This window comes from Callorhinus ursinus, unplaced genomic scaffold, assembly GCF_003265705.2.
Source record: "Callorhinus ursinus isolate GAN/ISIS: 27379988/994484 unplaced genomic scaffold, GSC_fseal_2.0 scaffold25, whole genome shotgun sequence".
Classification (NCBI taxonomy): Eukaryota; Metazoa; Chordata; class Mammalia; order Carnivora; family Otariidae; genus Callorhinus; species Callorhinus ursinus.
This window is the reverse complement of record NW_027397087.1, coordinates 34,979,022-35,004,500: the sequence shown is the minus strand read 5'-3', so window position 1 is coordinate 35,004,500 and position 25,479 is coordinate 34,979,022. Positions and strand designations below refer to the sequence as shown.

General features: G+C 38.3%; 1 protein-coding gene across 8 annotated transcripts in view; it reads left to right on the top strand.

Moving 5' to 3' along the window:
• The window catches only part of UACA (uveal autoantigen with coiled-coil domains and ankyrin repeats), a 139,669-nt gene extending 118,110 nt beyond the window's left edge, over positions 1-21,559 (top strand). For 5 of the 8 annotated variants that reach the window (XM_073877292.1, XM_073877289.1, XM_073877291.1 and 2 more), the window contains 9 exons: positions 872-979; positions 1,466-1,498; positions 2,010-2,108; positions 7,075-7,111; positions 7,930-7,982; positions 9,969-12,707; positions 14,628-14,780; positions 16,629-16,694; positions 19,755-21,559. In XM_073877292.1, coding sequence (XP_073733393.1) covers positions 872-979; positions 1,466-1,498; positions 2,010-2,108; positions 7,075-7,111; positions 7,930-7,982; positions 9,969-12,707; positions 14,628-14,780; positions 16,629-16,694; positions 19,755-19,826 — 3,360 coding nt within the window. In that variant the 3' untranslated portion in view covers positions 19,827-21,559. The remainder of the gene's footprint in view (positions 1-871; positions 980-1,465; positions 1,499-2,009; positions 2,109-7,074; positions 7,112-7,929; positions 7,983-9,968; positions 12,708-14,627; positions 14,781-16,628; positions 16,695-19,754) is intronic. The other 3 variants (XM_073877290.1, XM_025884562.2, XM_073877294.1) reach the window with 3 other exon arrangements.
• The last annotated feature ends 3,920 nt before the right edge of the window (positions 21,560-25,479 follow it).

The window sequence follows — 25,479 nt, the reverse complement described above, 5'->3', positions numbered from 1 at the left end:
ATCTAGATCACTAAAACTTTTTCCCTATCAGCTATAAGTCTGTTTTGCTTTCTTATCATTCATGTGTTCCCTGGAGTAGCACTTTTAATTTCTTTCAAGAGCTTTTCCTTTGCATTCCCAACTTGACTAACTGGTACAAGAGACCTAGCCTTTGGCTCTTTTTAGCTTCCAGCATGCCTTCCCCACTAAGCTTAATCATTTTTAGCTTTTAACTTAAGGTGAGAGATGTGTTACTCTTCCTTTCCCTTGAACACTTAGAGGCTATTGTAGGGTTGTTAATTGGTCTAATTTCAATACTGTTGTGTCTCAGGGAACAGGGGGGCCTGAGGAGAGGGAGAGGGATGGGGGAACGGCCAGTGGGTAGAGCGTCAGAACACATAGAGCACTTACTGGTTAAGTTTGCCATCTTAGATGGGCACAGTTCATGGTGCCCCAAGACAATTACAATCGTGTCATCAAGGTTCACTGATCACAGATCACCATAACAAATATAATAATAATAAAAAATTTCAAATATTGTGAGAGTTACCAAAATATGACAGAGACACAAAGTAAGCAGATGCTGGTGGAGAAATGGTGCCGATAGACTAGCTCAATGCAGGGTTCCCTCAAACCTTCAATTTGTAAAAAACACAGTATATTTGTGAAGCACAATATAGCAAAGCACAATAAATCAAGTATGCCTGTATATTATTTCTGACCTATAAATTTTAAGCCATTGAAATGTCATTGAAACCATTGTGTCTTTGGACTTAAAGCTGTTTTATATATGTATATATCCTTACATGATAGCAAACTGGTTTTAAAAAGTTCTTCCATAAGAACTGCTCTTTTAAGGCTGGTCTGGCACCTGTTATCTTTACTATTTAAGGATCTGGAGATTGAAAATGAAGATTTGAAAGAGAGGTTGAGAAAAATTCAGCAAGAACAGAGAATATTACTGGATAAAGTCAACGGTTTACAACTACAGCTGAATGAGGTAAATCTACATAATATAAAAAAATTAAAAAATGTTTTACTACCAGTAATCATCATCAAGTGCCACATCAAGTCATGGTGCTAGATGCTGAAGGAGGTACAACCAGGTCATTGTCCTTGAGGAAAGTTCTGTCTTCCTGGGATCTTTACGTGAAACTTTCGGTGTCACATATAGGAACAGAAAATACTGTTGGTGTACGGTAATAGCAAAGCACTGAACTATAGTTGGGGCTATGGGATTGGAAAGTAGGAGCTGATAATGGATGGGTTCTCAAAAGAATCAAAGTGCTTCTGAACCTGGTCAGTGAGAAGAATGAGTGACAGCTCAGACCACAGAATTGGTCTCATCCAGAGACATTTTCTCCTTATATCCTTGTTTCCAATCTTAAAGATTTGTGCCAGCCTTTTACAAAGATATTCACTGAGCTCATGCCTTTAAAAAATAAGCTTTGAATAATGGAAATACATTTCTTCCTTTTGAATTTAGGAAGTAATGGTTGCTGATGATCTGGAAAGTGAGGTAGGATGATAAATTTTACTTTAAAGCTGTAAAATGTTATGTAAATTGAAGATGATATTGCAGTAGAGTTTTGAGTCCTGAGTTGAGATGGGGATGAGGATTTGATTTCTGGTTATTGCTTAAAGGGAAAATCAAAACCTACATGTGACTATAAAAATACGTTTTAAGGACATCATGGGTTGTCATAAGCATTTTGTTGTTATTGCCTCTGAATGCCTCATTTTCTGTGAAACTTTTAACGAAAAGATTTTAAATTCTAAACATTGTAAATAAAACGTCTGAAAATAATAAGATTTGAAACATATGACAGAAATGTGAATTTTTCATAGTATTGTTTATATATATATGGTATATTTTATTAGTATATTTGTAAAAATTTCCAACTCTACTAATAGTTAAAAATACTAAAAAATCACAGCCATTCTAATTCACGTTTTCTGAAACATATTTTTAACCTAGTTAATCAAATCATGGAATGATTTTGTTCTGTATTTATTCCTTTCCATTTCAGAAAGAAAAGCTGAAATCCCTTTTGGTGGCTAAAGAAAAGCAACATGAAGAAAGCCTAAGAACTATTGAGACTCTGAAAAATAGATTTAAATATTTTGAGGTATAGAAAGCTTAACTAAATTCTTTCATATAACGTAAAATGGGCAGTGATAAGGACCTTGGAGTCAGACTTGAATTTGAATGATTGCTTTCTTCTTTATTGTGTGACCTCAGGCAGTTTCTTTAAAGTCTCTGAGCTTGCTGCCACTTTCGCAAAAATTGGGGTGATCGTCCCTTTCTCCACAGAGCTGTGGCAAAGGTTAAATGAGACCACTGACTGACCTGCGTGGGCCTGGCATTCCCTTCCATACCCATTTCTCTTCCCTGGCTCACCTCTTTGTCTTTACTTTTACAAAACTTCACACTCGTATCTGTAAATCTGCAATGTTTATGACGGTGAAAAGAACAAAGCGTCATAAATGAATAGTGTATTTCCAGGATTATCTCAGAAAGGGTTTTGTGGCATTAATTACAACACTCGGTTGAGAATAGTGTGTCGGTAAGGCTCAGCTTTGGTTGGATCAGTTAGCTCTTAGTTTTTCCAAAGTCATGGTATTTTTTAGAAATTTTTTATTGAAATACAGTGTACATTATAAAGTACACATGTTAAAGTGTATATGTTGAAGACTTTTCACAAGTCAGACACACCAAGATCAAGAAATAGAACATTCCCAGTACCTAGAAGCCTCCTGACCCTTGCTTCCTGTCAGGACCCACATTTCCGGCACCAACAGTGACCACTCGCCTGGCTTTTATCTGCAGAGGTTTGTTTTGCAAGGCTATCATACATATTTTATAAATGTTGTTCATCGCTGGTGCCGCTGAAGAAGGTGGCTGATTCAGTGTGAATCTTTTATCTTTACTGGGGAATATAACTCCGAAGTATGTAACAGAAGCGATTTTTTTTTCCTTTGGAGATGAAAAACATGTGCGCAGCTGTGAAACAAATGTAAAGACACAGGATGAATCTCACAGATGTAATGTTGCGTGAAAGAAATCAGACACAGAGTATATATTTCATGATTTCATTTTTACGAAACTTGGAATCAGACAAAACTAATCTGTGGTGACCGAGGTCAGAGTGGAGGCCACCCTTTGGTGAGGGGTTACTGACTAGGGGCATGAAGAAGCATCTGAGGGTGCTGGGAATGTTCTCTGTGTTGATCTGGGTTGTGATGACGTGAGGTATACATGTATGCAGATGCTTACTGCACCGTACACCTAACACTCACGTACTTTACTGCAGGTGAGTTACGCCTTGATGCATGTTTGCATTGATATGACTGAATTCTGAAGATTATTCAGAAATAGAGATTTATAAAGTAATGGACTAGTAGAGTAGCTTCTGTTTTTCACATTTGAAGATGATTGTTTTTAAGCTAGTAGTGAAACTAGTAATAGCTAACATTTTGTAGCATTGTCCACATGCCAAGAAATGGCCCTGTGCACTATACACGTATTTTATAAACACATCAACTCTGTATGCTAGATCTTACTCTTATCTCCACTTTGGGAGTGAGGAGACCGAAGCACAGAGTAGTCTACCCATGAGGGGCTCTATAAATAGGAAGTGGCAGGGCCAGAACTTGAACCCAGGCAGTCCGACTAGTTTTATGCTCAGAATAGCTTGAATGAGAAAATACAGATGTGCATATGGGATATTTGAAATGTCTGCCAAAGTTGGATACCTATAATCGGGTACTATTTATGTATTGCTTTTCTTCTACAAGTGGACTCTCACATCTTTTTTTTTTTTTTTTAAAGATTTTATTTATTTGAGAGAGAGAAAGAGAGAGAGAGAGAGAGCATGAGAGGGGGGAGGGTCAGAGGGAGAAGCAGACTCCCTGCTCAGCAGGGAGCCTGATGCGGGACTCGATCCTGGGACTCCAGGATCATGGCCTGAGCCGAAGGCAGTTGCTTAACCAACTGAGCCACCCAGGCGCCCCTGGACTCTCACATCTTAAGAATAACATGTTTTCTGTAGCTTTTGACAAACTTGGAGCCAAGTCTATAACTTTCAATGAGGTTATAATATATTGTAGAAAAATAACACATCTTTTCTTATAAAAACAACACATTTATTTTAGGAAACTGAGAAAATGTAGTTAAACTAGAAGCAGAAAATAAACACACCTATAATGCCAGCACTCTTAGCCCCTGACTTTCACTTTCACTTCATTTGTGCGTGGCTTGTGTTACATACACATTCAACAGGTGGGAATACTGTTTTGTAACTTCCTTCACATAGGCCAATGGGGACATTTTCACCAGTCGATACATATTCATTTTGATGAATTTTTATACTAGAAATGAGTTTTTTACTTTCAAGAAGAAAATTAGAGGGCGTACTTTATATGTGACCCCGTATTTATGAAAGCAGCTATTAAAAACTAAGAATGCATTATTTATAAATATTGAGTACTCACTACTGTATCATCTCACGTGCTAAGAATTCCTCATAAGCTGCCAACAGAAATGCTGCATTATGTGCAATATATAACATGTAGGCAGTTCCCTTATGTTTATATGAAAAATATGAGAAAATATGGGTGTTTTAGAACGAAGCTAATTTTATGTTACAACTCATCTTTCCATTTTTATTTGAGTAATCAAGTAAAGGTGATAAACCCAAACCAAGTTTTTTGAACTCCTTATGTGTGTAGGCCTTCCCCAACCCATATATGTCTAAGCCCATTTAGCAGCTATTACAAACTCTAGTATTCAATATTACATAGAACAAAGAGCTTAACTAAGTTTACAGACATTTTTTCCGTACCCTTGGAGCACTATGGATTAGTGGAGGTGGCATTAATTTAGTTATAGAACTGTGGACCATTTTTATTGTGGTCTCCTATACGAGTTTGACACATAGCTCTTAGTACTAATACACACAGATACACAGATGTGAACTACCTCTGCCCATCTTTTTTTAAAAATTGAAAGTAGCTGACACACAATGGGACATTAGTTTTGGGTGTACTACATAGTAATTTGACAACTCCATACATTACGCTGTGCTCACCACCTGTCACCATACAATGCCACTACGATACTTTGACTGTGTTCCCTATACTGTACCTTTTATACCCATGACTTACTCATTCCATAACTAGGAGCCTGTATCTCCCACTCTTCTTCATCTGTTTTGTCCATTCTCCTACCTCCTCTCCTCTGGCGACCGTAAGATTTTTCTCTGTATTTATGGGTCTGTTTCTGCTTTTTGTTTTTTCATTTGTTTTGTTTTGGGATTTCACATAGGAGTGAAGTCATACAGTATTTGTCTTTCTCTGTCTGATTTACTTCACTTAACATAATACTCGGAGGTCCATCCACGTTTTGCAAATGGCAAGATCGCATCCTTTCTTAGGGCTAATATTCCTTTGTGTGTGTGTATATATAACACGTCTTCTTCATTCGTTCATTTATTGATGGACACTTGGGTTGCTCCCATATCTTGGCTATTTTAAATAATGCTGCTATAAACATAGGGGTGCATATATCTTTTCAAATTAATGTTTTTGTTTTCTTTGGGTAAATTACCCAGTAGTGGAGTTACTGGATCTTATGTTATTTCTAAATTTTTCAAGGATCCTCCGTACTGTCTTCCACAGTGGCTGCACCAATTTACATTCCTACCAGTAGTGCACAGGGTTCCTTTCTCTCCACATCCTTGCCAACACTTGTTTTTTCTTGTCTTTTTGATACTAGCCATAATGACAGGTGTGAGGTGATATCTCATTGTGATTTCAGTCGCATTTCCGTGATGATGAGTGATGTTGAGTGTCTTTTCGTGTGTCAGCCATCTGTATGCCTTCTTTGGAGAAATGTCTATTCAGGTCCTCTGCCTACTTTTTAATTGGATTATTTTTTGGGAGTGTATATAAGTTCTTCCTATATTTTGGGTATTAATTCCTTATCAGATATATGATTTACAGATATTTTCTCCTACTCACTAGGTGGCCTTTATATGGTTTCCTTTGTTGTGCAAAGGGTTTTTATTTTGATGGGGTCCCGGCACTTTATTTTTGCTTTTGTTCTCTTTGCCAGAAGAGATATATCTAGAAAAGTATTTCCGTGGCCAATGCCAAAGAGATTATGGCCTGTTTTTTTCTACCAGTTTTACGGTTTCACATGTCACATTTAGGTCTTTAATCCATTTGGAGTTTATTTTATTCTATTTTATTTTTTTAACTTTTCACCTTTTTATTTTTTTAATTTTTTAAATTTAATTATTTTATATTATTTTATGTTTTATATTATTTTATTTTATTTACGTGTGTATTTTATTTTATTATGTGTAAGAAAGTGGTCCAGTTTCATTCTTTTGCATTTAGCTGTCCAGTTTTCCCAACATGATTTGTTGAGGAGAGACTGTCTTTTCTCCTTGCCTCCTTAGTCATAAGTTAATTGACTGTATAAGCATGCGCTTATTTCTGGGCTCTCTGTTCTGTTCTATTGATCTGTGCGTCTGTTTTTCTGCCATTACTATACTGTTTAGATTACTACAGCTTTGTAGTATATCTTGAAATCTGGGATTGTGATACCTCCAGCTTTGTTCTTTCTCAAGATTGCTTGGGTTATTCGGGATCTTTGTGGTTCCACTCAAATTTTACTATTATTTGTTCTAGTTCTGTGAAAAATGCTGTTGGTATTTTGATAGGGATTGCATTTGATAGGGAAGGCATTTTCTTCCTCTTGAGGTAAAGAAACCGCAGAAAGAGTGTGTATTGAAAGTTGTTTCGGTTCATTTGGGGCTCACTTTTTTTTTTCTTTTGAGCAGCAATGTTTTTCCTTGAAACGCTTGGCTGCTTTTATTAAAATGTTTAGTGAAGTAGTTTATTCTCAACTGGTATCTCTAATTGTCACTAGTGCTGTGTCTTTTTGTGGTTTCAAGTAGAGTCATACTCAGGAGAAACGAGGAATGTTGAAAATGTGGTTTTAATGATTGGATCATTTAGAGCTAAAATAGATACAGAATTTAACAAAATGAAACAATATTCGTCATAAATTTCTGCTTCTGATTTCAGAGCGATCATTTAGGATCAGGAAGTCATTTCAGTAACCGTAAGTACAAAAGCATAGATTATCATTACTATTCACCCAGTTCAAACAAAGAAGAATGTTTATACCTACTTATTTCGTCTAACTGTATATGACATTCTTGCCACTCAACTTCAGCCACTTGTGTGTTATACCTCAACACATGGAAGTAGGAAGAGGTGAAGATGCTAGTGTAGTAAGTTGTATCTTATATGAGTTACCAAACTTGCCTTGTTGATTAGGAGACATTTATCTTGTGATATTTGGAGCTTATTTTTTATGAAAAGAAACATAACGTAGTTTTCTGATTTGGAGAAATCTGTGGATATAGTCTCAAGGCAGGGAGGCATTTTAAAATTAGAAGTTACATAAATACTTATTTCTTATTTAAGACTATGTCATTAATATTAACTTTTGTGTATTATTTGCTAATTATAAATAATTCCTCTAGAAAATCCATTTTTTTTGCTTCCCAGGAAATATTAAATTATCCTCCAGCTCAGTACAATAGTAGTATTTATCCCATAAATTGTAAAGAAAACCATTTTTATTTTGACTGATTGTAAGATACATATTTTATAATAATCATGTAGCTTACGTAGTCTAAGTCTTATATATTTCTAAAAACCAACTTAGTATCTGTTCAGAAGAATATAGATACTTCCCTTATGTATATAGAAATAATAAGGAAAAACAGGGATAATTTAGAACAAGGATAATTTTATGTTGTAACTCATGCTTTTGTTTTGTTTGAATAATAGAGAAGAGATAATAACACCAAATCAATTCTTAGCCTACTTTGGTATGGATATTTAAGTTATCATTTATTTGGATTTATGTAGGAAAAGAAGATATGCTTCTCAAACAGGGTCAAATGTACATGGCAGATTCACAGGTAAATCTGGATTTTAATGAAAAATTTATTAAAAATATTTGTGCTTTTTTAAAAAGGAAAACAGCATTGTATATTTATCAGTACATATACATTGAATAAGGTTTTCATTATCAAAGAAAAGTTGTTAGTGTTCTGAGTTTAATAAAAGCAGATACTACTGTTTCTGGTGCCCTCTAGAGTGTTTTTGATGACAGTAGCTTAAATAAGAGATTTGAATTATAGTTTCATAGTCTTTGATAGTAAGCCTGTATTTATTAACAGCGTTTGGTCAGCTCTTCATATTTGCCCGTATAGAGGAGAAGACAGGTTACAAATAATTCAGAACTAATTTTTTTGGCTTTGAAATGTATTTTTCCTTATTCAGATATCTATTCTATGTGTTGGAAATTCACCTCAAAATAAGGAAAGCTTCCAAGAGGTAGTGTTGTCTGATTTTCTCGTTGATCTGCTTCTCACCTTTACTATCCAGTAGATACAAGTTTGCATTTTTAACACCTCCCATGGACTGAAGAGTTAAATATTTGGGCTTTTAAAGGCTTTTACATTCTGTCATTTATAGGTAGAATGAGTTAGGCTTTGTGTTGTCTCTAGATCACTTTAAGCTGGAGGGACTCCTGGGTGGCTCAGACGGTTAAGCATCTGCCTTCAGCTCAGATCATGATCCCAGGGTCCTGGGATTGAGCCCCGCATCGGGCTCCCTGCTCTGCGGAGAGCCTTCTTCTCCCTCTCCCTCTGCCTGCCGCTCCCCCAGCTTGTGCTCTCTCTCTCTCTCTGTCAAATAAATAAAATATTAAAAAAAAAAAAGGTCACTTTAAGCTGGAAACTTCTTAGATTCTAAGTTGAGAACATGGATATCATCTGAAAAGTATTTAAGATTAGATAAATATTTGATTGTAATAAAACAAGTCTGGAAATGGTAAAGATGTGTAAGTAATTGGTAAATTATCACAGTTTTAGTCTAAAGATCATTGGTAAATTGAAAGATAATTTAGAAGCAGAGTGAGGCTGGGAAATTATTCCATGTTGTTAATTTTCTTCTTCTTGATCCTGGGGAAGGCAGTATAGATTTAACTGAACAACAGTAAGACCTGCCTATTAAGATAGTGGAATGTATGCACAACACATAGCTTTTATCAATGAATTAGTACCTGTAAAGAGCCCTTGCTGTAATAGGCTGTATGGGAAAAAATAAAATAATTGAATTTAGTCTTTCGTGGTTATATGTTCTGTTTATGAACTATTTTTTGAAGAGTTTAATTATACTTCTTTTTTATGTCAACTCTTAGTGGAGGGAATAAGATGTCAATCAAATTTTGTACTAAGACCATGTGGTAAATTCTAGTTCATCCTACTTGAGAGAAGAAAACTTGTTTCATTTTTGTGAGTTAACCAATATTCTCTTGACAACTCACACTAGCCGTGCTTATTTTGGTGGTATTTTTATAATTTAAAGACCATTATGTTGGAGTTAACGAGGATATTCAGAAATTATATATCTTATTAGAGGTTATGTAATATATCATTCTGTGAAATAATTTGCAGATTTAAAATTGCAATACTTGTTTTGATTCGAGGGTTCTGATGACTTCAGAATCCTAAGTTCTAAGCACATTATGTGCCATAAAGCGTAGAAATAATAAATGTGTTTTGATACAGTTGGTATCTTTTGTGGGTAGTTATTGTGAATGGGGAAGGGAAGAGGAAGTAGTCCCCAGAGGCCACAACTATTTTCCTTCTTTGTTCTGCCAGAAATACGCTTAAAGTGAACAGACTCTCTAAGTATCACTGCCTGAGAGCATATGAAGGGAATTGTACCCAGAACGGTTTTTCTTACCTCAAAAATCACTACTGTATTTTCCCAATATGCTAGTCTGAAAACCTCTTGACTGCTGATGATGTGGGAACTTTATAAGTTTGGCAAATAAGTCAATGTCTTCCTTAGGCTTTTGTGATTAGTATCTTTTTTTTTTTTGTTTCTCTTTTCAGTGTACTTCCCCAGGGGTGCCAGCCCACATGCAGAGCAGGTCTATGTTAAGACCACTGGAGCTGTCATTAACCAATCAGACCTCATATTCCGAAAATGACATTTTAAAGAAAGAGTTAGAAGCAATGAGAACTTTCTGTGAATCGGCAAAACAAGACCGCCTCAAGCTCCAGAATGAGTTGGCGCACAAGGTGGCCGAGTGCAAAGCTTTAGCGCTAGAATGCGAACGGGTCAAGGAGGATTCCGATGAGCAGATAAAGCAGTTAGAAGATGCACTGAAGGATGTGCAGAAGAGAATGTATGAGTCCGAAGGTAAAGTAAAACAAATGCAGACGCACTTTCTTGCCCTTAAAGAGCACCTGACAAGTGAAGCAGCCACAGGGAGCCACAGACTGACGGAGGAGCTGAAGGACCAGCTGAAGGACATGAAGGCAAAATACGAGGGTGCATCAGCCGAAGTGGGAAAACTGCGAAACCAAATCAAACAAAATGAGCTGTTAGTAGAACAGTTTAGGAGGGATGAAGACAAGCTGGTGGAAGAGAATAAGCGATTGCAGAAGGAACTGAGTACATGTGAAACGGAGCGAGACAAGAAAGGAAGGAGGGTCGCTGAGGTGGAAGGCCAGGTAAAAGAACTCTTAGCAAAGTTGGCCCTTTCGGTTCCGACAGAAAAATTTGAGAGCATGAAGAGCTTTTTATCAAGCGAAGTAAACGAGAAGGTGAAAAAAGTAGGAGAGATGGAAAGAGAGTATGAAAAATCACTTACTGAAATCAGACAGTTAAAGAGAGAGCTTGAGAATTGTAAGGCCAAACTGGCTCAGCACGTCAAGCCAGAGGAGCACGAGTGGCTCAAAAGCAGACTGGAGCAGAGAGCGGGAGAACTTGCGAAGAAGGTCACCGAACTCACGTCGAAAAATCAGACATTGCAGAGGGATGTTGAAAAGGTTTATCTGGATAATAAGCTCCTCAGCCAGCAAGTACAGAACTTAACAAGTGAAATGAAAAATCATTATGTTCCCCTACAAGTCAGTGAAGACATGAAAAAGTCACATGATGTCACCGTTGATGAGCTGAAGAAACAGCTTTTAGATGTAACACAAAAATACACAGACAAGAAGCTGGAAATGGAGAAATTGCTGATGGAAAATGACAGTTTAAGTAAGAATGTTAGCCGCTTGGAAACTGTGTTCGTGCCCCCTGAGAAACACCAGAAAGAGGTCACGGCTCTGAAATCCAGTGTCGCTGACCTCAAACGACAGCTGTCTGAACTGAATAAGAAGTGCGGTGAAGACCGAGAGAACATAAATGCACTTGTGTCTGAAAACACTAACTTGAAAAAGACCCTGAGTACCCAGTATGTGCCGGCTAAAACCCACGAGGAGGTGAAAACCGAGCTGAAGGGTACACTGGATAAGGCCCACAGAGAATTACTAGATGTGAAGAAAAAATTTGAAGATCTCAATCAGGAATTTGTAAAAACAAAAGGTGAGAATGAAATCCTCAGAAGAAACCTGGAAAACACTCAGAGCCAAATAAAAGCTGAGTACATCAGCCTCCGAGAGCACGAGGAGAAGATGAGCGCCGTAAACCAAAGCATGGAGAGGGTGCAGGGTAACAGCGTGGAAATCCTGGCCGACTACAGAAAGGGGCAAGAGGAGATTGTGACACTGCATGCCGAAATCGAAGCCCAGAAGAAGGAACTTGACACGATACAGGAATGCATTAAGCTCAAATATGCTCCAATCGTCAGCTTCGAAGAGTGTGAGAGAAAATTTAAAGCAGCAGAGAAAGAACTAAAAGAACAGTTAGCAGAGCAGACGCAGAGATCCCATGTCAGGGAAGAAGAGGCCAAGAAGTACAAGCAGGAGAATGACAAGTTGAAGAAGGAGATTGGCACTCTTCAGAAGGATTTAAAGGATAAGAATGTTCTCGTTGAGAACTCTCATGACACGGAGAGAGCACTAAGCAGGAAAACAGAAGAGCTAAACAAACAGTTGAAAGACCTGTTACAGAAATACACGGAGGTGAAGACTGAGAAAGAAAAGCTGGTCAACGAAAATGCCAGACAGACTTCTGAGCTTCGCGCAGCCCAGACCCTTCTGCAAAAGCAGCATGTTCCATTGGAACAGGTAGAGGCCCTGAAAAAATCTCTTAACAGCACCATTGAGCATCTAAAGGAGGAACTGAAGAATAAGCAGAGGTGTTATGAGAAAGAGCAACAGACAGTGGCCAAACTGCATCAGATGTTGGAGAACCAAAAGAACTCTTCGGTGCCCCTGGCAGAGCATTTGCGGATTAAGGAAGCATTCGAGAAGGAAGTGGGCATCATAAAGGCCAGCCTGAGGGAAAAGGAAGAAGAAAGCCAAAACAAAACTGAAGAGGTCTCCAAACTCCAGTCCGAGGTTCAGAACACTAAACAAGCATTAAAAAAATTGGAGACGAGAGAGGTGGTTGATTTGTCTAAGTATAAAGCAACAAAAAGTGATTTGGAGACCCAGATTTCCAACCTAAATGAGAAACTGGCCAATCTGAATAGAAAGTATGAAGAAGCCTGTGAGGAGGTGCTGCATGCCCAAAAGAAGCAACTTTCTGCCAAAGATGAGAAGGAATTACTACATTTCAGCATTGAGCAAGAAATCAAGGATCAGCAGGAGCGGTGTGATAAGTCCTTAACAACAATCACAGAGTTACAGAAAAGAATCCAGGAATCGGCCAAACAAATTGAAGCAAAAGATAATAAGGTAGGCACCGAGTAGTCTGCACGGCTTGGTGTTGGCTGCCCCCGAGCAGAGCTGCCGGAGTGGGACAGGGCCCTTTACAACAGCATGCCACAGGACAGGGTTACAAAAGCATTAACTACGTGACCATTAAATGCCACCTTTCCAGTTAGACTATGGTGTGTGAGGAAATTCAGGATTGAAAAAAAAGTAAAGTTATAGAGACAAAAGCCTTTCTCCTTTGGTTTCCTCAACTGGTATAGCTAAGAACTGAGGAAATGATGGGGAGACTCAAGGTTCACTTGCCTCCTAAGTGAATGGTCATTCCGGTGGGTTGTAGGGTACCGGAAAGGTGATGAGAGAGAGGCAGAAGAAAGCTGTTTCTGTGCTGTAAGAAAGGAAGGACACGAGGGAGCACCCCAGACTTGATCTTGGCACTCACCCATGCCAGTAACCGAGCCCTCCCAATTTCTTGTATACCCTGTCCTCATATCTTTCCACAGACTGGTCTCCTCACCTGGAACGCCCTGCCCCTCCTGCCTCTTGAGTTAAGTCTTGTACATTCCTTCATACCCACTTCAACACGTGTCCTCCTTCCTGAAGCCGTCATTGTCCAATCTAGCCTCCAGTAAACTGTTCCTCTCCCAAAATGCATGTTTTCTGTTAGTGCTGCCATCCATTTCAGATGTCTAGGTTACTGTCTCAGAGTTATGTGGTTGATCTTCTCAACCAGCTCATAAGGTCAGGTTTGTAACTTACCTTTTCTTCTTACTTATTCTCATGATACAATTTATAGAATAGGTGCCCAACAATATTTTTGAAACTGGTAGTGGGCATAAAGTGTGTACTATGAAGATGAGAAATCAGGAAGGTTGGGTGCATTTTTATCAGTTCAATAAATAATTATTAAATGCCTTCTATATGCCAGGTGCTGTGGTCCGTTCTGGGGGTACAGTGACACTTAAGAGCAGACACATCCCTAGCCCTCCTCAGTGGAGAAGTGCGAGTACTAACTTGACCCATCTGCTCATATGGCCCAGAATTTAAATGCTCTTTGCTTGTTCCGAAGGTTGTTATAATAGTGTATAATTGCAATAGCAAGTTATTAATAGCTGCTTAAAATTGTTGCCACTTATTGAGCATATACTACATACCAGGCATATATTTATGATTGCATTTGATTTTATTAACTATGAAAGAACTCCCCCTTTCCCTGATAAAGGAACTAAAGCTCAGAAAAGGAAAGGAAATTAACCAAGCTCACACAGCTAATAAATAACAGGTCAGGCTGATTTTAAATAAAGCCTTTGCTTCACTAGTCTGAACAGCCTCCTGATTTTTTCCCTCTTTAAGACAAAGCAGTCTAAAATCATACCTTTTTTTTAAATACATTTTTTTTTTATTATTCTTATGTTCAGTTAGTCAGCATATAGTACATCATTAGTTTTTGATATAGTGTTCGACGATTTCATTAGTTGCGTATAACACTCTGTGCTCATTACATCACACATTCTTGACAAGAACCAGGCACATAAGTTAATGCTAGACTTACATGAGCCATGCTCTCTTTTCAAACTTTGTTGGAGGCAATGCCCCATAAGTTCCTATGTTTCGAATGAACTGGAAGATAACCTGTAGACTTTCTTAAGTACTTAAATATTATCTAAGAATAAAAAGGCTGAGGTCACACTCCAATCTTAGGATATATATTTATTCTCAATTCGGTAATGCTTTTGTAAGGAATTTACTGAGAGGAATTTAATGGAAGAACTTATATATTGTATATACTGTTGATCATAATCTTGACAATGTTCATTCCTCAGTTTTCTGGCCTATGAAGATAAATTGTGTGCCTCAAGGAGTGATTTTTGTGTAAAGGTGTTCATGAGAATCAAATAAGTGAATAATACAGGTTTATCCCAGACTTTTTTCTTTCTTTATAAGATAACAGAACTGCTTAATGACGTGGAAAGACTCAAGCAGGCACTCAGCGGCCTTTCACAGCTCACGTCCCCGAGTGGGAGTCCCGGCAAGAGGCAGAGCCAGCTGGTTGACACCCTGCAGCAGCAAGTGAAGTCCCTGCAGCAGCAGCTGGTTGTGAGTAGCCGGCCCCGGAGCCTTCGTGCCCATGTGTGTGGGTTCACGTAGTTGGTAAAAGTTTACTTAGAAATCACATTAATTTGTGGCTCTGCTCAGGTCCAGGAAGGTAACCATTTTTGCCCAAAGTTACTTGTACTCGTGGTGTATTGGGTGCCTACAATATGCCAGGCGTGGCCCTGAACACTTGGCATACTTTGACCTTGATCTTCATCACCGCCCTACAAGGTTTTATTCCCCTGATTTAATTCTTAAGGAAACAAAGATGAAAATACTTGAGGCCGAGGGACATGCAGCTAGAATTTAATCCTGGGACTGGCTGACTCCAAATCTGGTATCTTTCTAACTCTCTAAAATATTGGTCCACTCAACTTTTAAAGGAGGTGTTCTTTTTTTTTAGAAATAGTATTTTATACTTACAAATAAAGGTAGGCATCCCTCTGGTTTTATACCTTATGTATTAAAAGAAAACATCTGGAAATATATATATTCATATATAGGTATCCTATATGCGTATATGTGTCTCCTTTCTATGTGAAAGAAAGCAACTGGATTGAGAAACTGAAGACGGGAGCTCAGTTCTAAACTCCTCCACTTAAAAGCGAGTGACATAGAACATTCCCCTTAATCCTTGGCCTCCTTATCTATAAAGTAGGCTAGTAAGAACAAATTACTTATTTGGTTGCTTTTTTAATCAGATGAGGTAATATAACATGCATGGAAATGCTAAGGAAAACATATCCTGCTCAAATGTAAATTGTTGCTAATAATTTCCAATTTTAAAGGAATTGGTTAGGAGTTGTTTTTGAATAGAAGAAAGCTATTTTTTAAGGGTTCATTTTATTAACACCCCTGGCCTGCAAATTAATGATGACAAATTACTGATTTGGATCTTATCAAAAGGATATGGTAGTCCCTTCAATAATTCGAAATATTGGTTTCTTATTTATTATGTTCATGACACTGTGCTAAACACTGTCAGGGATAGAGTACACAGTTTTTGTCCCAGGGAGCTCTGGGTAGGTAGAGAGGCAAAATACAGATCCACGAAAAGTAAAATAACAAGACCACAAATAACAAATATAGAATTGAGAATAAGATCCCAGATTCTAAGTGATTATGAATTCACAGGAAGGAAGGATCACTGGTGTGGTGGGAGCTAGTTAGAGAGGAAAGAAACAGCTGGCCTGAACCTGTAAGGTAGATGGTGTTTTGGTAGGTGAATGGAACACAGAGAATCTTTCAGGCAAGGGAAATCGTAGGGAGGGAGGGGTGGAGTGGAACGCAAGAGGCATACCCGCGGGGCAGTGAGATCAGCCTGGCTGGTCACGGGAGCTGTATTTGTGGCAAAACTGCCAAGCCTGTTGAGAAGCAAGCGCATGAGTCTGGATTCTCTTTTATATGGAATAAAGTTTCTCCCGAGGTTTTTGAGCCAAACGTGGTATGAGCAAAGAGAAGCATGAGAGGAGATAAAATCTGGAGGCAGGGAGACAAGATGGGAAGCTTTTGCAATAATCCAAAGTAGAAGTTGGTAAGTGTCTGGATGGTCTCGTGGCATTAGATGTGAACTGAGGCAGTAATTTCATGGTACCTAGGACAAGTGGCATTGCTTTCACTAGGAATGTTCCCACACATTGATTAGGAAAGTTTATACTACTGTTACGCTATGAAGTTTTGCATCTGGTGGGTCCAGGGTGGTTTGTTACAAGGTGTGGCAGGAGCATAACATGGTAGGAGCACAATACTGTTGTGTAGCATCAAGCCTGAAGGTGGCATTATCACACGCCTCCATGCGTTTGAAAACGTGAATGCTGATTCTCTGATCTGTCCGTCTTTCCACATTTCTAGGACGCCGACAGACAGCACCAAGAGGTGATTGCAATTTATCGGACACATCTTCTTAGTGCTGCACAGGTAAAAAAAAAACTCTTCCTCCTTTGGAAAAGATTTCATTTTATTCTTTTTATTTCTAAGAATCCTTTCAATTTGATTTTTTAAAAATTCCAGTATAGTTAACATACAGTTCTGTATTAGTTTCAGATGTACGATAATGGTGATTCAACACTTCCATACATCACCCAGTGCTCAACACAGCTGCACTCTTTAATCCCCATTTTAGAGAAGACCATTGATTATTTTCAAGTAAATTTATGTGAAAGTCATTGATGTGTAAAGTAGTTGTATCCCATATGCTTATTTAAAAATAATTGTGTTTCTTTTAATCATGGCTTGTATATCTCCCAGAGAAATTTACAAAGCTATATGGTAACACAACATCTTAAATTTAGTGTTCTCTCCATCTGCTTGTCACTCATTTTATAGACAGTTTGGCAACATATGATGGCAGCGCATGTTAATGGTACTGCTAGCTGGAGATAATGCCTTGACATCCATACCTGGCTGTCAGCTAAAGAGAGTGGAAAGGACCCCTAAAACTTTACTGTTTCTCAGGAGTGTTTCTTGAAATGTAGGAAATACTATAAAAGTGCAAAAATGACAAGGGGTGCACAAAATTATAAGAGTGTAAGAAAAAGAATTGGTTCTGTGAGATTATCAATAATATTTATTTATTGAGGCTTAAACTCAGTGAAGCATAAGATTAAGAATTCCCTTCTTTGGGGGTATAATGAGAAAGCTTTCTTTAGAAAAATAAGAAAGTGTTTAGCATATGAAGAATACTATACTTAATGCTCTGTAGAAACCTATGATCAGCATCTCCAAAATTCTCAGAATAGATTTTTCAGGAAGACGTATTACAAGAGACAATGTTAGAATGGCAGGTGAGATATCACAGGACTTGTTTAGGATTTGAAGTGTCAGCCCACACTGTTTTTGTTTTGTTTTGTTTTGTTTTTAAAAGGTGTTGAGATGAGAGAAAGCTTCTAAGAAGGTCATTTTTTAATAAAAGGAACTAGGTAAAATAATAAAAAGGAAGAAAGTTTACAGTGTCAAATTCTTAAAGTCAAAAAGCCTTCCTTTTCTATAGGGGATGCAGGAGAAACAAATAGAAAAGAATGAATGGTATGATTGGCTACTTTCTTTTGAGGAGCTAGAAGATGAGCTGGGTTTTGAAAGTACAGTTGACCCTTGAACAGTGGGAGGCAGGGGTGCAGACCCTGCATGGTTGAAAGATCTGCGTATAACTTTTGATTCCCCCAAAAACTTGACTACTAATAGTCTGTTGTTCACTGGAAGCCTCACCAATAATATAAGTAGTCAGTTAACACATATTTGGTATGTTATATTTATTAAATATTTATTATACACTGTATTCTTAGAAAAAAAGAGAAAAGACAATGTTATTAAGAAAATCATAAGAAAGAGAAAATACATGTATAGTACCATATGGTATTAATAAAAAAAAGAAATCTGTGTCTCTGTGGACCCATGGTTTGAACTCCTGTTGTACTGTATATTGCAGTTGTTAGAGAAGACAATTGATGGACGACAGCAGAATAGGAACTTTAGGAGGAAAATGGTAGAAAAGTGTAGAAGATGTGTATTAGAGAGGATGAGGAACTCATTCAGGTCTGATATTGGCCAGAGGAGGAAGAGCATGCGCTCGCCGAAAAACACTGCAAACTAACGAGCCTTTCAACTTTGTCTAATGTATGCTTCCAAAAGTTGAAATTCTACTGACTCCTAATGAAACATAACAAAAACAACTGGCATCTGAAATAGTCTTGCCTTCTGGCATCATAAAGTTAACTAAGAAATTCAGTTTAGTCAACTATGGCTAATGTTTGAAATTTAAACATCCTGCTGTTATAGAAACAGATTTTGGAAGCATAACTTTTTATATTAATAGGAAGTGTTATGCTGAAACCTATTCAAGTGTTCAAGCAAAGAAAAAGGGGAAGAGGGTGTTGTAAGCCTACCATATTGACTCGCATTTAATCAACCTCTTGCCATCTTTTTAAGTCCAAAGTGTTTCTTCCTAAATATAAATGGCTAACATTCATATAAAAAGATCTCAACCTCATCGGTAATGGGTAAATGCAAATAAACAAGGAGGTACCATTTTTCACCTATGGGATTGACAAATATTAAACAAGACGATAGTCTGTAGTGTTGGCCAAGGTGTCTGGGAAATTGGCATTTATACCCTGTTGGTGGGAGTGCAAATTGTTACAATGCCGATAGAGGGAGGTTTTGTAGTGCTTAGCAAAATTAGCAATTGAGCCTGCTTTTGACCTGGCAATTTCTTCTCTAGGAATCTGCCCATAATGGGCGACACTGGGGCACCTGGGTGGCTCAGTCATTAAGCGTCTGCCTTCGGCTCAGGTCATGATCTTAGGGTCCTGGGATCGAGCCCACGCATCGGGCTCCCTGCTCAGCGGGAAGCCTGCTTCTCCCTCTCGCACTCCTCCTGCTTGTGTCCCCTCTCTCGCTGTGTCTCTGTCAGATAAAAAAAAAAGATGGGCAACACGTTAAATGGCCATCGTTGGGAGAACGAGTAAAGAAACGATGATATATCCGTACACTGGAATATTATCCAGTAACTTAAAATAATTAGGGATACAGCTGGGGAAAGACTTTGTGACATGAGGTGAAAGGGCAAGTTGCAAAATCATACATGTGATCCTACTTAGGATAAGAATATAAGTATGGGGCCTTTTTCGTTGATTACTTTTCTAATTACAAAAACATTTCTTAGCAGGAGCAGGAAAAAAAAACTTCATAGCTGACTTTGCTTATCTATAACTCATGCTGCCCCTATTATCTGAGCTGTTATTAAAAGAGGAAAGGAGAGGAGTTTGTCCATCTGTCTTCTGATAAGTGTTGAGAGCAGCTGGTCTGTACTACTTTGAAGCTGACTTTCCAGTAAATCCTTTAGAATATCACCGCAATGATGAGGCTTTAGCATTTGGTGAATCACAACCACTTAGGCCCTGTTTCAAAGCCTCGGTCTTTCAAATTCTTGTGTAAATGAAGATGACATAAAATGTTTCTGCCTTTCTTCTTTCTCTCAAGGGTCACATGGACGAAGATGTGCAGGCGGCCTTACTCCAGATCATACAGATGCGGCAGGGGCTTGTGTGCTAACAGCAGTCCTGACCAGCCAGGGTGTGCTTTAGCTGTGGTGCTCAGCATTCCCTGTGCAACTCCACGGCCTTCCTGGGCTGCCGTGTGCTAGTATAATTGAAATAAAATATATTTTGTTTCATCAGCAAGTTTTTTTTTTTTTAACTAGATGGGTATGTTACTGAGTTTTTCCATATCAGTTCAAATCTTATAGTCTATATATGTTAATTTTACAGTTAGGCAAACAACCCAACACTGTCTCGGATGGACTACGTATATCTAAGCTGTTGAGTCCCTAATAAAGCATAAGCCACCTTCGTAGGTCCATAATGAAGAAGGGTTAGGCTGAAATAATTTTTAAAGATTTCTTTCAGGGAAATTAATTTGGTAAGTGGATCAAAAGATCTTTCAGATCTTCAGTTGAGCCATGAGACCAAATGTGATTTTAAGGAACGCATCATAACTTGGCTGGCCAAGTTGCATTTTTATTGAAGTAACTTCATGAGTGCCTTTGACTTCTTTTAGAGGTACAGATTTTTTTCTTCTTACACTAGTAACTTTTATGCCCCTTTAAATACATTTCTTTTCATAAAGTGGTGTGCAGTGCTAAATTACATTTAGATTAAAAACAGGCAAGGGTAGGATGTATTAGGAATTTATATTAAAATGGCCTCAGAATATCCACAGCAGTATCTTAATTTTCACTTGTGGTGATTTCTCTCACCATAGTATTTAGAGAACTATGATAAATGTTATACTAGATTTTTCAGAGTGTCAAATATTTTAGGCTTTTTAAAGCAATTACTTTGACATTTGCTACTATAGTAACCAAACATTCATTATACACACATCCTCCAAATACTTTGTACTTATTTATAGGAAAATTGCACTAATAAAATTAATAATGTGAAATGCAGTTTTCCTGCAAAATTAGAGAACTGATTTTAGAAAACAGATCTTTCAGGTTTCAGATGAAAGTACAATAATAGAGTAAACTGTAAGAATGTAGATCACAAGGAAATGATAAAATTGGCCATGTATTAGTAAATACTCTATTGTAACCAACCATTTTTATTAACTACATCTCATTAAGGAGAGTTTATATGTTTTGCTATTTTTATTAATATTTTGTTTACCATTCAGATCGAAGATTACTAATTTGTTAGCAAATAAACTGAACAAATGAATCCTTTCAACCAGGTTTTCGCTTAATTGCAAAATGTGCCTTAGCAATAATCTTTGAACATTGTGAACCAGATTTCTTTTCTTTTCTTTCTTTTTTTTTTTTTTTTATGCCCAATGTGGGGCTTGAACTCACGACCCTGAGATCAAGAGTCACATGCTCCACCGACTGTGCCAGCCGGGCGACCCCGAACCAGATTTTTTGGTTCCAATTTTGTATAATAACAAGGACAAAGAGCCATCAAAATAGCTTCTCCCACCAGAAACCATCACATTTCTTCAGTATAGAAACAACAGTGAAAAGTCAGAATTGGATTTATTTTTAATTCTTTAGATAGTTTACATGAGCAGTATTTGGATTCTTTAATTTGTATATTTAATGTTGTCCTTTGGCATGAGTTCTGTTTCATGAGTTTTATTTAGGTCTTCTTTGAAACTCTATAGCAGAGAACGTTCTTTACTGAATAGTCACATTTCAGTGTTGTATTTTCCTTAATAGAAGTGGGAGGGGAACCTCATGTGTATTTTAATTTGTCTTCAGTCACCAATAAAATGTGGAATATTGTTTTGAACATCCTCGTAAAAGATTTACAAGGTCATTTATGCCACGTTCCACTTTTTAGAATTTGGTGTCGAGCACGAAGGGGTCCAACGTACAGATGATTTTGCCCTTTTTCAGTCTGCCGCATAGAGTGGAGGAGCAAGTGACCTCCTTGAACTAATCCCATTGTCTCATTCACCCACCTTTTGATATCAAAGGCAGAGACTGCATCCATGACACTGAAGGCTAAAGCTTCTTAGATAGTAAACAAGTGGCATATACAGAGTGGGTGATGCTGGTCTCTCTGCTGTTCTGTGTTCAGAAAAATGAGGACATCTGCAGGAAGGTTAGCTGTGTCAGAGATGGGAGTGCTCTCTAAAAGAATCACCAGATTCCTTTTGGGATGCATTCCTTTGTTGAAAGCTCTATTACTCTCCCACTATTTCATTTCATTCTTATCATTCCTGCTTCATTCTTATCATTCCTGCTTCATTGGGAAAGCTCATTCTTTTTGCCAGAGGGTCTGTGTTACAAAGAACTATTAAAATGGAATATTCATTCAACGAACATCTTAAACTTTAATATTACAGTCACTTTATTCACTAGCTATACCTGCGCTCTTCTATAACTCTGGATGAATGTAGCTTAATCTTTCTGGTGGCTTGCTTTTTATTTCAACCTTTGCTCTTGACCCTAGCCAAATATTCCGTGGTTTAAAACTCTCTTATGCGTCCGATCTTTTCTGCTTTAGGAATCTTGCTGCTTCAGAACACAAGTGCTTTTCCCCCCAGTGTTACCAGCTTTCCTAAGAACTGTTCTGCACATGGTTCTTACCTACCTGAAGGGTTCCTGTTCTTGGTTTACTCATTTTAAAGTAGAAAATGGTTTCAAGTTAATTTTCAGTGCCCATGATGATGAAGTGTATCGGTGCCTGTGCACATAAAGTTAAACCTCAGGTGGCAGTGGCCAGAAGCTTCTCTTGACATCCGCTTCACCACAGTGGAAGACAACTCCTTACTGCCTCTTCATTCTCCTCATCACTGGACTCTGCAGCCTCGCGTGATCTTTTTTCTTCTCGCAAGTTCTGTGCATCGAAGTAATGGCAGTACCTTTGGCACCAAAATAAGGATGGGAAGAGCCTTGCGTGTGATGAGCGTGCAAAAACATGGTGGCACACGCCTGCCAGAGAAGGAAGAGCCTGGGCCTCGCTCCTGGCTGCTACATGTTGTGAGTGATATTCACCAATGACGGCGTTTAAGAAAGGAGGGAAAAAAATGGCACCGTAAAATATATGATACACAAACTACAACATGGAAAACGGGCATCTCCACTCCCTTTCATTCAGTGATCTCCCCAACTAAACTGGATCCGAGACTTGGTTGTTAGAAGTTCTTTCCCAGGTCTGGGCTTTGGCTCCTTGAACAAGACTGCCTAGATCAGATCCCTCTGGGTAAATAGTAACCTGCATCTTAGCACGGATTCTGTTTCTGGCCACATATAGGGGCCTCTGCCTCACAAGAGTTGTGATGGTAGGGGTTTAAAAAAAAAACCCAGAAGCTGCAGCAGTGGTGGCATTCCAGGGAAGCTCCCTGGGCACCGAGAGCCCTCGTGGTGAGCATAATTGGTCATGTGGCATGACTTATGCATCAGAGGGCATGTTCATTATTTATGCCCGCATGAACAAACATCAGTGATGAATGGATACGACCAAAAAGGGAAGGTTACAAATATGTCATATGTAAATGAGAAAGAGCCAAGACTTGTGAGGATTGCTCCCCCAGTAGTTGTGTGTGTGTCTGTGTGTGTACCTGCATACATACTTATGTTCTACTCCATGATATAGTAGAAGAGACATCAATAAAAATAATGCCCATTATAATTGATATTTGGCATCAAATTGTACTGAATGGGCCTGATTTTTATATTTTAAACAGCTTTGCAATTTGTTTTTTAAGATAGCAGTCCTGGGAATATTCTGAATTCAGGAAAGAGTTTAGAGAGGTTATTGCCTTCTTAATAATTTAGAGCTTCTATTGCCCTGCCAAGTCAGAAGATTAACATTTAATAGAAAAAAAAATTATATATCTATAATTCAGTCACGGCTATTCGATCAGATGGATTTTACATTAGGTGACAGAGATGTCGAGCATTTAAGGACCATTAAGCTACAGGACTCTCTTATTGGGTTCTGAGGCCTCTGAGTCCGGTCCTGTTGCGAAGAGTATCTCTTTCATATAGACAGAACACATTAAGGATGGGAAAAGGGCATACATGTTAAAAGAAAAGCCATGAAAAAAGTTGATTTTCCACATTGTGAACAGCTACTATATAGATTCAGTCTGATTTTAAACTAATTAGTTTTGTTCCTCATTAAGTGGCTTTCTTAGCTACAAGAAGATGGTGAAGGCCATTTTAAAAGTGGGACTTGCAGGAAGTCCAACTACCTGGCCACCCTCTCTCAGTATTTCATTTTGAGAAACTACATTTCCAGTAGTTTCCAGGTCGCTCTAGATCGTAAAGGATTTAAGTTCGAAAATGCCTTCTCTGGTGGTCCTTAAGGACCATGAAAGGAATAAAAAAAAAAAAAGTTACTTCTAATAAGTCTTTACTTTCTTTTAGTGATGCCCAAATTATCAAAGAGGGGATTGACTCTAGAGGAAACCCACTGGCCTACGGGGAGAAAGTCTGCGCCATCCTTTTTATTAAGTGCTTGTAACACAGTTCACATTATGGCAATTAAAACATGACAAGCAGTATCTTAAGCATTATAAATGTTCCTTACTCTTCTTGCCATTCCCACCTCCAAAACCCCGGGAAGAGTATAAAAGCAAATAGATGTAGGGAGGATGTAGGGATGGAGTTCATATCATTTGTAACTTTTCCCCTTTGCAATGTCCAAACAAATGGTGTGATTTTTCTTTCTTGCTATTCTAGGCTGTTTTTAATTGCCTCAGACTAAAGTGGCGCCTTATGGGCTGCTTCAGAAATTGTCTTCAGGATTTAAAAATGAAGCCGATTCATATTCAGAGTCTTCCTGCTAAAATCTGTTAAGCCAAAATAAAAAGGACTGCTACTTAGATTTCTGTTTTCCTCATCCTTGCTGCAAACATTGTGTCACAGGAGCTGTGCGTTCCCATTTATGCACAATTAAAAACTCTTCTCTATACAAATGGGGAGGGCTGAACCATCATGGCAGGGCTGCCAGCACCAGTCCTGAGGACTGAAGTGGGCACGCCTCCATCGAATAAAGGGGAGCTGCTCTCTTGAGCTTGGAGGCTTTTTTTTTTTTTTTTCAGTGAATTGTTCCAGTTGGCCTTAATCCCTAAGCAATATGGCTCCTTGAAAACCATCTTTATTCATTCACACCAATTGACACTTTAAGAAATTCCTCCAGCTACTGTTCATCTAGGTCTAAATATATCTGTTAGAGTTGAATGCGTTTAAGCGGATTTGCAATCTGTGATTATCCAAAATACTATTCATTGTCAATATTTTTGGTGTGCCATAGCCAATCTTGTTATTATAATGTACATAACTACTTAACGGCGGCAGAGCCCAAATACATCACAGCGATCGGGATAACCTGAACGGGGGCTTTTCTCCGACGCCTCGCTACTGTTCTGGAACAGCTTGTGTGGTTCTGAGCATCGGAAAGAACTTAATAAGCTCTTGCTCCCCTTCCAGACCCTTTTGAGTAATCTCGCCCTCATGTTCTAAGTAGAGAGCAGTTACCAGGACGACAGAGAATTTGAGGAAGATTTAATTGTGATCTGAAGTCTAACCAGAATAAAGAGCTGGTGCCTTGAATTTACATTTGAGGTTCCCAAGCAAATGTCAATATGCATATTTATTATTTTTGCCCTGCCTCATTGCAAAAAGGAAATTAAGGTGGCTTGCACTGTTTTCCTTAATACGGGAGAGGTGAAGGGGGATGGTAAATACCAAAAGGAA